This window comes from Phascolarctos cinereus, unplaced genomic scaffold (assembly GCF_003287225.1).
Source record: "Phascolarctos cinereus isolate Bilbo 61053 unplaced genomic scaffold, phaCin_HiC Scaffold_726;HRSCAF=1367, whole genome shotgun sequence".
In the NCBI taxonomy this organism is placed as follows: Eukaryota; Metazoa; Chordata; class Mammalia; order Diprotodontia; family Phascolarctidae; genus Phascolarctos; species Phascolarctos cinereus.
This window is the reverse complement of record NW_027556098.1, coordinates 257,416,138-257,432,174: the sequence shown is the minus strand read 5'-3', so window position 1 is coordinate 257,432,174 and position 16,037 is coordinate 257,416,138. Positions and strand designations below refer to the sequence as shown.

Sequence of the window (16,037 nt, the reverse complement as noted above, 5' to 3'; positions counted from 1 at the left end):
CCTAAGATATTTGTAACTTAGAAGGGATGAGGACATTACAGCATTTAGACTACATAAATTTTAGTGACTGACTTTTCATATGTTGAGTTTACCAGGGGCGGCGTACATCTGGTTTTAGAATGTAATTGTCAGGACTATGAATGCCTAGGAATACTAACACTGAGATTACAAAGAAAGGCTAAAGATAGTCTCTGCTCTCAAGGAGCTCACCTTCTAAAGAAGAAGACAACATGTAAACAACCACATACATGCAAGCTCTGGACAGGATAAAGTGGAAATAATCAGCAAAGGGAAGGCAATAGAATTAAGGGGGATCAGGAAAGGTTTCTTTAGAAACTGGGGCTTTAGCTGAGACCTGAAGGAAGCCAGGGAAGCCTGAAGGTGCAGATGAGGAGAAAGAACATTCTGGGAATGGGGGACAGCCAGTAAAAAGGCTTTGGAGTTGGGAGATGAAATTTCTTTTTCAAGGAATAGCAAAAGAAGTTGGTGTTAATGGAATGCAGAGTGCATGAAGAAGAGAAGGCTAAGGTGTAAGAAGACAATTAAGATTTTCCTCAACCTGCATGTACAAAAATATTCATAGCAACTCTTTTTGTGGTGGCCAACAGTTGGAAATTGAGGGGATGCCCATCAATTGGGGAATGGCTGAACAAATTGTGGTATATGAATGTAGTGGAATACTATTGTGCTATAAGAAATGATGAGCAGACAGATTTCAGAAAAATCTAGAAAGACTTGTATGGACTGATGCTGAGTGAAGTAAGCAGAACCAGGAGAACATTGTACACAGTAACAGCAACACTGTACAATGACCAACTATGATTGACTTAGCTCTTCTCAGCAATACAATGATCCAAGAAAATTCCAAAAGACTCATAGTAGAATATGCTATCTACATCCAGAGAAAGAACTGATGGAGTCTAAATATAAATCAAAGCACACCATTTTCACTTTCTTTATTTTTTCCCTATTTTTTCCCCTTTTATTCTATTCTTCTTTCATAACATATTAATGTGGAAATATGTTTTACATGCTTGCACATGTGTAACCTATATCAAATTGTTTGCCATCTTGGGGAGGGAGGGAGGGAGAAAAATTTGGAACTCTTATGAAAAATGAATGTTGAAAATTGTCTCTACATGTAATTAGAAAAAATAAAATACCATTAAATTTTTTAAAATAATGACAAGCCAAAAAAAGTTTTCCTCAGCCTTCCAGTCTATAACCATAAAGCAGGGCTTATAAAGACAATATGAACTTCACAAAGCATACTGATACTATATCACTGAATATGATTGCATGTGAACAGTGACTTTCTCTGGCTGACTTATATACTTCAGACAATTTCAGACTGTGTAGTGGGATATCGGTTATAGTTGATTAAATGTGCTAGTTATTCTTATAAAAAGCTGGGCATTAAGCTCTTGGTTAGGAAAATAACTCCCTATCATAACATTGCTTCCATGGGAAATTATATTCAACATCATTTCAACATACAGCCCCCATCTCCAGGAATATAATTTGGTAAAGCACAGTGTGAGGTGAGAACAAAAAATGTTCTTCCAAGCCACATATTCTTTATCAGGTTCACAGGACCATTGACCTGGAGCTGGGAAGGACCTTAGAGGCCTTCTAGTGCAACTTCTCATTTTCCTGAAGCCTCAAATGATTAACTAACCCGCCCAAAATCACATAGATCTAAACTCAAACACAGGTCCTATGGCTCCAAATCCACAGCCCTTTTCTTTACCTCACTGAATGTACAAATGTGTCAGGTTCATAATAATTGTTGGCATTCAATGTTGTTAAAGGTCACAACTATTGAACTCCAAAATAAAGATACCTTTAAATTTTCCATTGGAAAAAGAAATTCTCTTGACCTAATGCCAAGTGAACATTGTCATAGCAAATAGTCCATGCTTTGAAAATTTGAAGTAGAAGAGGTCAAATACTTTGTGATAATTAAATATCTTCTTAAATATAGATGATTCTTTTCCAACTTGGGTTATGTACTTGGTTAGTCTATGCTGAACTGAGGCTTCCACAGACCTTTTTCTTCATGACTGTAACTTTATCTGATAATAATAATAAGAAGAACAAATATAGGCTGGAAAAAAGCTGGGTGCACAGTCCATTAATTTTCAATCATATGTAAAGCATAGTGTAAAAAGAGATCTATGTCTTATGCAACCCTACTCCTGGGTTGGGCTATTGGAAATGTTGCAAAACATTGACATTTCTGAAAGGAAGTCATGGGAACAGATGATTAAGTTCATTAAAAAAAGAAATTTGGTTTCCCAAGGAAAGGGCATGAAATAAAAAGGGTACCATTTTTTCTTTTTGGTGAGGCAATCGGGGTTAAATGACTTGGCCAGGGTCACACAGCTAGTAAATATCAAGTGTCTGAGGCCAGATTTGAACTCCATGGCCAGAGCTCTATCCACTATACCACCTAGCTGTCCCTAAAAGGGTACTTTTTTAAAAAAAATTACTATCTCTAAAAGAATTCTATACTGACACAGACCTGGGCAATCTTTCTGAAAGAAGGTCTTTGAGAAGGTCAAGTAAGGGTACTTCGGCTCCTTCTGGTTTTGCTAACTCTGAACCAAAGCTATGAAACTTTCTTGGAGAACTGTTCGTTTCTATAGCAATCAGATTTTTAACTCAGATAATTCAAGCCATAAAAACAGGGCCATCACTACATGAGGCTTTTATGGATTGTTCAGTCCGGGGTGCTGAACCTGCAGCCTCAAGACCACATGTAGTACTCTAGGTCCTCTGACTTCAAAGTTTGGATTCAGTTAAAAGGCCACACTTGAGGACCTAGAGGGTCACATGTGGCCTTGAAGATGCAGGTTCCCCATCCCTGGCTTCAGCTGCTAATTCTTTCTCCTCTAAATCTTACATCTATTTGGTATATGCCTATATATGATTGTAGCTTTTTCCAACTATGCTGTAAGCTCTTTGTGGGCAGGGAATGTTTTCACTTTTTATCCATAGAGCTTACTATAATACCTGGTACTTGGTAGGCACTTACTAAACACCTGCTGATAGCCTGATTAAATTACAGCTTCAGAGTTAGAAGGGACTTCACCAACCATTTGTTTCAACCCACTCAGATTGACTCTATACCATATCAAGGGGTCTTTACTTGGAGATCTCCAGTAACGGGGAGCTCATATTCTCCTGGGCCAGTTCATTGCACTTTTGGACAACTCAGTTATCAGGATTGTTCCTTATATCAAGCCTGAATCTGCCCTTTTTACAACTTCCACTCAATGCTCCTAGCTTTGTCCTGGGGGGGGGGGTCAAACACAACAAGTGGAATCCTTCTTCCACATTACAGTTGTTAAAGTCTTGACAATATTTATCATATGCTACCTGAGCCTTCCTTTGCTATCTTAGCACGCAACATATCTACAAGGGTAGTTTTCCTCTGCCAACAATTAAGCAAAGGACCATAAAGTTAGGATCACAAAACCACAGTCTTAGAGCTGGAAGTGACCTTGCAAATCATCTATTCCAACCCTCTTACTTTACAGATAAGAAAACTGAGGCTCAGAAAGGGGACATGACTTCCCCAAAGTCAGGTGTTATAATATAGCATGGTGCCTGGCACATAGGGGACTTCCTTCATAAATGCCAGTTGGCTGACTGTCTGCCTGCCTTACTATAGCATAAACTCAATTTTTTCAATGGTTATCCTTCAATGTCTTTTCTAAATGTTGTGCCCCCAAACTAAAGACAATCCTCCAGATGTGCCTTGGTCTCTGCAGGGCAGATTACAGTAGGATTATAATCTCATCTACTTAGAAGCTAAAACTGTGCACTGATCAAAGTAGAAAGATAATAGCTAATGAGACCACATTTCCTTCGTTTCCCATACTGCTCTGAAGTGGTGACTTCACTTGTATCTAAAGTATCCTGGCATCACCCTAAATTTACTCCCAAAGATAAGGAATCAGTGTTTGGAAAGAGAATCCTAGGATCTAAGGATCTTAGAATCAACTATGTATGCTAAATCTGGAGAGACAAAGGGATTAGTCATCAAGTAGTAATGTTTTTCTTAAACTACAGCAACTCAGGAAATCAGAAAACTAGTGTGTATGAATGAGGGGAGCTGAGATCCATATTGGTGGAGGACTCCCTCCACCAATTACCCACATTGATAAATCATGGTTCTTTTAAACTATTTAAATAAACATTTTATACTAAAGAGCTTTTAGGCTTTCCAAACTTGGACTAATGGATTCCCTACCTAGGATCTCACAAAACATTTTGTTTTGTACCCTTCTAATGCACTTGTGTATTCCTTGGTGTGATATTTTATATTATCATTATATATTACATTCCTCCATTTCCCATTTAAATTCTAGGAGGTCAGTAACCATGTCTTATCTTATCTACTTACTTGACTCTACCAGAACCTCCAACCATCCTAGGCACAGAGCATATACTTAAGAAATGTTTCTTGAATTGAATGACCTCTGCCTGGAATATGGCAGGAGCCTTCAATCTGGTCTCCTGGCTTCTAATCTCTCCTCTCTTGAACCTGTTCTGCACAATGCTTCCTGATTGAACATCCTAAAGCACAACTAAGATCGTGAGTCATTTTCTTGTTCAAATACCTTCAATGGCTATCCACTACCTACCAAATAAAGTCTAAACTACAGCTTGGCATTTAAGGTCCTCTACAGTCTGATCTCTATTTACTTTTCCAGCCTTATCTCCTGCTAGTATCTTGATATCCAGTCAAACTGGACTATAAACTTTTATCTAAACACACCCACCCCATACTTTTCTATCTTCTTGCCTTCCTCATCACAATCTCATTGCTTTGGACACTCTCCTCCACAGCCACCTCTCAAAACTGTTTATTCTTCAAGACCCAGATAAAATGTTATTTTCTTCAAGAAATTTTTGCTTTTCTTGCCCCTGGATCAAAAGTGATCTCTCAAAAATAGGAGCTCTGTATTCATGCTTCTCTTCTGGCATTTACCACATTCTGCATTGAATTATATTTACCTGTGTATATATTTCATCCATATCCTAGGCTGTAAGCTCCTTAAGGACAGGGTGTTCAGCTTATTACTTCTGTCTCCTCCCTACCACCATGGTAATTGAATGGGTACATAAAGAAGTTGCCTTATAGAAGGATTCAACTGCTTTTTATATCAAAATGCATCCAAATTGTTTTGAGAATGTTGTTCCACTCCCTGAGATGACTGATGATACATAATGGGAAACAAGGGTTGAGAATCATTGGTCTCTGAGCTAACATTAAGCAAGGCCAATGGGTCAAAGTGGAGTAAGAGCAGCGAAGTCCTATTTTTCCCCCAGAGCAGTGAGACCCTATCCTTTCCCTATATGTTGATTAGGCAACCCTTTCCTCTATATTCTTAGCTTTTTCCCTCATATGCTGAGCAGACTACTTCCCTCATATGCTGAATAGGCAATCTCACCACTCCGTAGCCCACCCTATCACCAGTGACCTTGTGGTCAAGGGACTTTCCCAAGAATGCTCAAGGACAATAAGACCCCTCAACTCCTCAATGCCCTAGTAACTTGTATGACATCAAAGTCCTCATTAACATCTCAGGAATATGATAATGAAGGGACTCTCAAGAGTGAAAGTATAGCTATTTCATGATAGCCACCCAGAAGACTCAGTAAAGCACAGGCACAAGTCTTTTTTTGCTTACATAGCACAAAGATTATGCCATAGCAAATTTCCGCAAGTCACTCCCCCTTCATCTCCAGTATAAGCAAGTTCCCATTCCCCTTCCATGCAACCAACACGTATCCTGAGCTGCTTGGTTCCATTTGCTTTTATGACAATAAAGCTCTGCTTCGAAGGACGCTGGCCTTGGTATTCTTATCGACTCTGAACCAGCTCTCCCACTGCACAAGGACGTTAGAAGCACAAGTAACCTTAGAGGTCATCACATTAATCAATAAGCATTTATTAGGTGCCTACAATGTACCAGACAGCAGGGATAGAAATACAAAGAATGAAACAACCCTTTCTCTCATGTTACAAGTGAGGAAACTGAGGCCAGGTTTGCCCTGACCAAGATTGCACGCTTTCTTTAGTGTTGGGCCAGGAGTGAAACCCAGCTCTAGTGCTGCTACACTCCACACGCCTCTCTTTAGGGTGAGGATCTGGATGAATATAGATTGCCAAACTTGAAATCTTTAGCTAAAAGACTACACATTTGCCCTGTGCCAAAGAATAGAGTGCAATATGAATCATTTGCAGCACTTCTAGAATACTTTAGGGCTTTAGGAATTGTTAACTACTAAATCCATAAAAAACACCTATAAGTTTAGTTTCCCTGTGTCAGTGACTAAGCACAGCATCATAGATTTAGAAGCAAGCTCAAAAATTTAAAGCTAGAAGGGACCTTACACATGATCTCCTCCACCCCTCTCAGGTTACAGATAAGAAAACTGAGGCCCACGGAGGTGACAGTGACTTATCCTAAATTTCCAGGGTTGGGATCTGAACTCAGACTGGTTCCAAATCTAGTGCTTCATAGACTGTACTATTCTTCCTCTTAAGCAGAAAAAAAATGTATGTGACTTGACCCATGAACAATAATAATAAGGAAGAAAGCCAGGATTAAAACTTAAAATCATGGTTCCTACTTAATGAAGGCAGCTGTGGGGAAAAAAAAATTCATATTAGTCTAATAACATAATTTCCCACTAGGTGGCAGGAGACTAGCATGAATCTATCTACTGACTTCAGTCACACCAGAAGATCTTTGCTTTACAACTCAAAGTGACCTTAGAGATCTGTTAGTCCAACCCCCCTGTTTTACAGCTAAGGAAACTGAGGCCCAGAGAAGTGACTTGCCCAAATTCACATACACAGAAAAGTAAGAGAGCTTTGTATTGTCAGCCAAATGTAGAACTGTAGGATTTTAGAGTGGGACAGGAACAATTCAGTCTCATTTTACAGACAAAGTAACAGAGCCCCAAAGGATTTAAGGGAACTAGAACGTGAATGAGTGGCAAAACTGGGCTTACAATTCAGATCTCCTAATTCCAGTCTCCTTTCCATTCACCTTCATAACCTCTCATGAAGAAATATGCAAATGGGGTGAGAGATTGGATTAAGAGGGACTAAATTTCTCTAGGAATCTATGTCTGGAACAATGTATCTCTGATTTTTCAGGATATTCCCAATTTCGTGAAAGTGAAATGTACTTTTCATGAAACTGTGTAAAAAGACTATCTTTTTAATAGACTCTGGTCCTGATTTCTGGTTCAGAAAATACGGTCATAACTCTCATAGGCTAACTCAAAGTTTCACACTTAGAGGGAATAGAATTGACCTGTAAACCTTGGATTCTAGCATTATCAGAATTTTCACTAGTTGCTTTGTGACAATAAGTTCAAAACTTGTTCTCTACCTTGAGGAGACTTTTTGGCATAAACAGGGTGAATCTTGGGCCATTCTTCAAAAGATACCCACAGGAGGCCCGAGCGAGTCTTGAGCCATCCTTAATATGGAGGATGTCTGACAATCCAAGTCATTTTTATGGCAAGCACAGATTAATCTTAATGTTCTCCTGCGTTCTACAGTTTGAACCAGGCTCCCTGGCCCATCCTAGAGACTCCCTGGGGATGACTTTGAACCTTCGGGAGCTGCCCTTGATTAGAATGATGTCCCTATTTATACATATAGTCTTTAGAGACAAGACAAAACTGAAGCAATCTCTAGGGTTCAATAGAAAGGAAAACATTTTTCTAGGCAGTCTTTTCCATGACAGAAACCAATTTATGCCCGTCTAGTATGCCAGAGCGACAGATGAAAAACAATACAATATACATGCATGGTGGCACTTTCATGTTTCTTGGCTACATAAGGAAATATTACTGAGCATATTTCATTGTGAAAATTATACAATTTGGCAGAATGATAGTGATGCTGACAGAATGTGCTGAATTGTTAGGCTAAAGTGAATTTGAAAAGAACATCTCGTTTGCAGAATTGACAGATATTATTTGAAGCAATATATGTGATCTCTACATTAACCACAAAATAAGCAAAATTACTATAAAAGTTTTTCCTGAAACCTCAGCTAGTGACTTGACAGGTTTTTAATTGTATGCAATGCATGTCATTAATTTCTCGGGGGAAAAAGAACTAAAACACTTCCCAGTTCAAAAATCAGATAAGTCTAAAGAGATGAAAGGATAAAAAAGATGAGGAAATGAAATGTGTGAATACATGGCATGGTGAACTGGGAAAAATCTTTGCATCAAATATCTCCAATAAAGATATGATAGAAAAGATATATAGGGAAACAATGCAAATATATAATACCTAGAACCATTTCCTAGAGTGAACAATTGTGAACAGTTCTCGGGAGAATTGTAAACTCTTAACAACCACATGAAAGACTGCTCTAAGGGAGCAGCTAGGTGGTGCAGTGGATAGAGCACTGGCCCTGGATTCAGGAGGACCTGCGTTCAAATCCGGCCCCAGACACAAAACACTTACTAGCTGTGTGACCCTGGGCAAGTCACTTAACCCCACTGCCTAGGCCAAAAAAAAAAAAAGACTGCTCTAAATCACTAATAATGAGAGAAATGCAAATTAAAACAATTCTGAGGTTTCATCTCATACCCAGCAAATTGTTAAAGATGACCGAGGATGGGAATGGTCACTTTTGGAGGAGATGTGGAAAGCAAGGCACACTAATCCAGCACTTAATACAGTACCTGGCACATGGAAGTTGCATAATAAATGCTTGTTGAATTGACTAAAATGTTATTGGTGGATCTATGAATTGGTCCAACCATTCTGGAACGCAATACGGAATTATGTTAAGAAAGTGACGAAAGTGTCTATCCTTTGACTGAAAGGGTGACATGGTGAGGCACATTCCACAAGATCAAAGATAGAAAGAAAAGTCCAATATACTACAAAATATTTATAGAAATACTCCATAGTAGTAAAAACAAAATAGGGGCAGCTAGGTAGCACAGCGGATAGAGCACCTGCCTTGGATTCAAGAGGACCTGAGTTCAAATCTGACCTCAGACACAACAGTTACTAGCTGTGTGACCCTGGGCAAGTCACTTAACCCCATTGCCTCACCAAAAAAAAAAAAATAGATGACCATTGATTGGGGAATGGCTAAATGTGTTGAGGTACATGAATGGAACAGAATATTCCTGTCCCACAGCAAATGATGAATGTGAAGACTACAGGGAGGCATGGGCTGTCTGACACAAATGAAGGGAAAACCAAGGGGGGAAAACCACAATGACTACAACACTGGGCATGTAAAGAACAACCACAAAAAATAAAATTGGAACACTGGGTAATTGTAATGACCAAGCTTGCCCCTGAAGAAGAGACAGAAGAATGTAAATTTCTCCTTTCTTTGTAGAAGTGGGAGACTAGGGAGGTGGAATACAACCTACACAATCAGACTTCATTAATGTATTTATTGGTGCTGCTGAACTAACTTTTTTTTCGCTTTCTTTTTTTTCTATTTTGTCAGGAGGGATGGCTATCACAATGAGAGAGGCAAGACTATATAAAAGGAATATAAAAAACAAAATATCAATTTTTTAAAGGCATATGTGGTCATATGGAATGGAATGGAAGCCTTTTTCAAGAGTGCAGTAAATGCGGCTACCAGTTATTTCATTCCTCAGTGAGCCATTTCACAAGAGATAAAGGATTACTTCTCTTCTATGCTTCTAAACAGCTTGACATTTGAAAATAAGTTAGCAAATGCTATTTCCACTAATATCTGTTACAACAATAAACCTCCCTGGAGATGCAAAATCAGCACAAAGTCACTGACTTCAAAGAACCCTCTTTCAGGTAAAATGGAAGTTGCTCTGTTAGCTTGCTGGCAGTATGTGAAACCACTGACAACAATGAAATGGCCAGGTGACACTTTCCAAAACCAACCCTGCTTTTTTCTTACCTCTTCCTTCCTCTCCTCTGGACTAGTGGCTAAATTGAGGCTCAGCTGTGAGTGGCTGCTGATGCCACTGTCTTCATTACCATCATCATAATACACTGTTTTCACTGACTCCTGGAAGGACACTGGGCTCCTCCCCTTCAGGGCAGGCACTTCTGCTCTCTCTTCACTTTCCATTGAGCTCAGAGACAATGTGCTATGAGTGTTTGGACAACGGAAATTAATGTGGTACTTGGCATTTTCTGAAACAGGGCTCTGAGGTTTGGGGGCGGTGGGCCAAGGCGGTGTGCTAGGGTGCTCCAATTCACATGTAAACTGACTGGCATTTTTTGGTTTATCAGAGTCTTTGATAAATGCTTTCAGGGCAGTGGGGCTCGATGAGGAAGTGTCAGCAGACTGATGGACACCTCCTGATTCCTGGGGGGTTTTGGCTTTGAGAGGAAACACCTTTGTTTCAATTTCTGTATCAGTGCCCTGAGAAATGGTTGAACTGAGGCTAGGGATTACTGTAAAGGAAGACTCTACATTGCACACTGGGGATGTGCACCTCTTCTGGTCCTGCTCTGTATTGGTAGAAACACGGCGGGAGTAATCGTCGTGTAGTTGGCTGTTGAGCTGTATTCTTTGGTTTGGCTCGCTCGGGATTGGCGCCCCACTCTTAGGAGTCTCTCTCTTCCAAGCAGCATCGGCAACATTACTTACAAGTTTCAAAACTCGATCAAAATCCTTGGCTCTTATCGGACTCTTCCAGCGTTTTGACCTCCTGTCCAACCCACTGGTTTTATCAGAGCTGGTGGGAGAACTTAGCGTCCTTTGAATTTCATGTTTCTCATTTGTCATTTTCAGATCAGTGAGGTTTGAGGTGGACTTCCGCTTAAAAGAACTTTTCCTCAGGAAGTTCAAGTTATCGGTACTCTTGCTTCTCCTATAGATAATACGGTTATTTTCAGAGTTTTTCACTAGAATTTCACAGATTTGGGGCTCCTGCATGATGGGTGACAGAGGCCTGGCACAGTGCTGGGGGCCAGGATGCTTATCAGAGTCCAATAAGTTAATGCGGCCGACGCCATAGGCTCTCCTGATGCTCCTTGACCTGTGAGTATTCCTCAGGAAGACATCATCATTTTCTTCTGGGTCAGAGCAATCTGATACCCCCCCATCCACTGCCTTGTGGAAATCATTCAATTGTCCTCCATAAGAATACCTGTTAGTTTGGACTCCTGTCACAGAACCATTGGGAATGGGTTTTCCCAAGTCATTTTCAGAAGCATCCTCATTCAAGACATCTGGGTCCTCCCGACCCTGAATTCCTTGAAGAACTGAGGACTTCAGTTTTTTAAATGATCCCATTTTCCTGAAGGAAGACAGAGCATTCCAGGTGGAGGAATTGCCCATTAGAATCATTGAGCGGGGCCTTTCTGCATTGCAGCTACTCCTCTTCCTAGTGGCTGAGAAAAGACGCACGAGTTTGGAAGGGCTGAGTTTGTCTTCTTGGCCTTCTGAATCACTGTTATTACTGCTCTTGCATACCCCATTCTGACAAGAAGAATTAATGATTGTTCTGGTCTCAGCTGGTTCCATAACTATACAGGTGGTAGCAGGGCTATTCCCAAAGCCATTTTGCACTGTTGTCATGTTCTCAAGGCTAGAGGCACGTGGAGAGGGGGCATCATAACTCACACCCACACCCCAACGTTCAGCAGCTGCCCAAAGCACCGGTCGTTCATCCCTGGCACCTCCTGTGCCTCATATTCACATTGATTGTGTGTATTTGGCTCTTTGGTAGAAGGCACCACCTGCATAAAAAAAATAATAATAAAGCCAGAATTTAGCCATTCATTCCTTCACCAGAAACCTTGCAGCAGACAAGAGAGAATTGTTTTGCCTGACATTTTTGAAATAACCACTCATTTTGCACTACTGTAGTCTCCTAAAAATGTACTGTCATGTGTGAAGACAGTCTGTTCTTAGGTCTTATCCTTCTATGAGGGCTGTAGAGGCAAAAACGGTTTCTTATCTAAATTTTATATCTCCCCAATACCTAGTAACATGCTTTGTGCACAGAAGGTGCTTAATTAACTGTTGGCTGAATGAATAATTGGTATTATGATGAGAAGAATGTTTTAGGTGCTACAGTGGATAGAGTGCTAGACCTGGAGTCAGGAAGACCTGAGTTCAAATCCAGTCTTGGACACTTACTAGCTGTGTGACACTGAGTAAGCTACTTAACCTTTGACTCCATATTATATTATAATTATACATACATATATAAAACATATAATATAATCATATTATTATATTCCATATTACTTCCAAAATAGAGATAATATCACCTATCTCCTTGTATTGTTGTGAGGATAAAATGAGATAATATTTTTTTAAGTACTTTGCAAACCATAAAGTACTATATAAACACTAGCTATCATCATCATCATCATCATCATCATTATCATCATTGACAGTAATCAGGCAACACTTTGTAGGACATATTGGAAGAGAAAAGAGTAGAGGCAGGTAATCTATTTAGGAAGCAACTGCAACAGGCCAACCATGAATAAGGACTCAAATTAGGGCAGTGGCAAGGAGAACAGTGAAAAATGCAAAAGATATTATTACAAATGAAGAATCATCAGAACTTGGTAACATTAGATATAGCAAAGGTAACTGGATGGCTAACAGAATAATGGTAGCCTTAACATAAATTTTTTCTCTCGCTGTAAAAGATTTATCAAACACTTGAACTGGCTTACTGCACATGGACAAGGCTGCCATGCCAGAAATACTCTTCTTTCTCACTTCTGTTTCCTGGAATCCCTCATCTCCCTTCAGACTCAGCTCAAGCCCTGCCTTCTGTAGCTGATCTCCGCAACTGGTACTGGCTTCCCCCTACCCATATTTATTTTGTATTTATTCTGAATATAGTTCTTTAATGATAATAAGAATAACTACATGCATGTGGTATTTTAAAGTTTGCAAAGCCTTTACATATATCATCCTGTTTGATTCTCACAACAACCTGGTGAAGGAGGTGCTATTATTATCTTCATTTTATATATGAGGCCACTGGTGCCAACAGAGGTAAAGAATTTGTCCAATTCACGTGGCTAGTAAGTGACTGAGGTAGGATTCGAACTCAGTATGGCACTCCATCCACTACGCCCCCAAAGTATACAATGTTGCCCCCAGTGAAATGTAAGCTCCATGAGAGCAGGGACTGTGCCATTTTTTTTCTTTGTACACTAGCCACCTCATATGGTCCCTGGCCCGTGGTAAGTGCTTAAAAATGCTGACTGACTGATTGGATGGACAGTATACGGAACGAAGTACAACCACTGAAGAATAGAAATTGGGGAAAGATGCTACACTTGGGGTCATGGTCTTTAGAGAAGATATCTCCCTGCTCAACCTAGATGTTGAGAGCAGAAAGAGAACCTGAGACCAGTAGTCTCAGGAAGAAGGATGAGAGAGGGTCAATCACTTTGAAGGATATCTCATTTCACCTGATGGAAGGGTAAGACCAGGCCCTACCTACATTCTCTCCCCACAATGGAGTTTGAGTAGTGGATTTTAGGGGAATCTCAGTGACAAGACAGCCCAATTCAGGTAGGTTGATTTGGGAATAAGGTCTCACTGCCTCTCCTCATCTCAGTTCATAGTGAGACAGCTTTAAATGCTAACAGTTAGTCTTTATTTGTGTGCCCAAGTAATTCTACAAATTTCTACATATTTTTCAGGATATCATTTTCTCAATTGCTGGGTTAACTAAAACAAATTCAAAAATTCTAAGTTCCTAATTAGGGCAAATGACTTCTAGAAACACTAGTTATTTTCTGCACAGTTTATCTTGCTTTCATCATGAATGCTGAAGAAGGAAACAACAACAAAAAAAGGCCAAGAAGCACTTTTACTGGAATTTCTGAATAATGTCCTATGTTTCATTATTCACAACTAATCCTTTGACCTCTGCTAAATAATAAGGTCTATAATTCAATCAGTGATTGTGCAGTCAGTTCTGTGTTTTATGGGAAACCAGCCAGAAAAATCTATGCACAGAACCACAAGAATGAATTTTAGATGGGAATATGGAGAAGTAGATTGTCTTCAAGTTGGATTTTACTGTGCTATGAATTTTAGCCTACAGAAAGGCTTCTTAGAGGCATGGAGCATTTCTTGAAAATAACTATCAGATTTTTTTTTAACAAGCATTTATTTTGGAACTTTAAATCCATGAATATAAGAGGCTTAATGTCCATGTGACAAGGAAGGAGATTATTTAACATACAATTCAAACAGATTATGGGAAATGAGACATTGGGAGGAGAGACAAAAAATTTGTAATATCAAAGGAACAAAAATCATGATGTACTAGACCTGGGTTCAGAAGTCCTGGATTTGAACCCTGGCCCTAACATTTACTTGCCACAGGACACTGGGCAAGTCATTGAGCATCTCTGAGTCTCAGTTTCCTCATCTACAAACATGGAGATAATGTCATTCTTAAATCTATTTACGGATCCCGAACTCCTCTTCTGACCTCCAGTCTCACATTTTCAGTGGTCTAACAGGCTGCTCAAAGCAGATGTGTTAGGCGTTTCAGCTGTGTCCCATCCTTCATGACCTCATTTGGGGTTTTCTTGGAAAAGATACAGGAGTGGTTTGCCACTTCCTTCTCCAGCTCATATTATAGATGAGAAAACTGAGGCAAACAGGGTTAAGTAATTTGCCCAGGGTCACACAGCTAGTAAATGTCTGAGGCTGAATTTGAACTCAGGAAGATGAGCCTTCTTGACGCCAAGTCTGGTGCTCTATTCACTGTGCCACCTAGCTACCCTAGATGTCCTGAAGTCATCTTAAATTAAATATAACCAAAACTGAACTTATTGTATTCTCCCCCAAAATCTTCACCTCTTCCAAACTTTCCTCATTGTCATAATTACCAACATCCCCCCAATCACTCAGGGTCACAACTTAGGTGTCCTCCTCGACTCCCCCCATACCCAAATCCTATTGATTCTACTTCACAGCAGTTCACACATACACCTTCTTCTCTCTTTGGAAAGTGCCACTACCCTGGCTAAACGCCCACATCATCTCACACCTGGACTTTTACAATACCCTGCTACTTGATTTCCATGCCTCAGGTCTCTCTCTACTCCCAGCATCTCGGCTATCAAAGCGATCTTTCTAAGGTGCCAGTCATGCCACTCTGGGCACCCTGGGCAGAGCATGTCACTCTCCAATTCAATCAACTCCAGTGGCTTTCTATTACCTCCAAATTCAAATATATTTGGCTTTGACATGTTTGGCTTTTAAAGTCCTTTATAACCAGGCAGTTTCCTACTGTTCCAGTCTTCTTCCTCTCCTCCATGTAATCTGTGGTCCAGTGACACTTCCCTTCTTGCTCTTCCTCACACATGACACTCCTTCTCCCAAACTCTATGCATTTCCTCTGGCTTGCCTCATGCCTAGAACTCTCTTCCTCCTCCTCTCTGTCTCCTGGCTTCCTTCATGGCTCAGCTAAAATCCCAATATCTGTAAGAAAACCTTCCCAAGGAGTCCTTAATCTTAATGCCTTCCCCCTGAGATTACATCCAGTTTATCCTGTATATCAGGACAGCCAGGTGGCAGAGTGGACAGAGCACAAGGCCTAAAGTCAGGAAGTCAAATGTGACCTCAGACCCTTACTAGCCATGTGACCTTGGGACAAGTCATTTACCCTTGTTTGCCTCAGCTTCCTCATCTGTAAGATGAGCTGGAGAAGGAAATGGCAAAGCACTCCCAGTATCTTTACCAAGAAAACTCCAACTGGGGACGTGAAGAGTTGTACATGATTGAATAACAACATCCTCTATATCTCTTGCATGTATTTTGGCTTTCCCGTTAAGACTATGAGCTCCTTGAGAGCAGAGACAATGGTTTTGTCTTTCCTTGTTTCCTCAGTACTTAACAAGTGCCTGGCACATAGTATGTGATCAAAAAATGCTTGTTGATTTGATATTAGGTGCCTCTGAGAGTTACTGTAAGGAAAGTCCTTTGTAAACCTCAGAGAGCTATATATACACAAACTATTATTACTGTCCTTCT

General features: G+C 40.2%; 1 protein-coding gene across 5 annotated transcripts in view; it reads right to left on the bottom strand.

The window, feature by feature from the left end:
* The window catches only part of SPATA13 (spermatogenesis associated 13), a 148,944-nt gene that overhangs the window by 76,008 nt on the left and 56,899 nt on the right, over positions 1-16,037 (bottom strand). For all 5 annotated transcript variants that reach the window (XM_020997166.2, XM_020997167.2, XM_020997163.2 and 2 more), the window contains exon 2: positions 9,957-11,749. In XM_020997166.2, coding sequence (XP_020852825.1) covers positions 9,957-11,588 — 1,632 coding nt within the window. In that variant the 5' untranslated portion in view covers positions 11,589-11,749. The remainder of the gene's footprint in view (positions 1-9,956; positions 11,750-16,037) is intronic.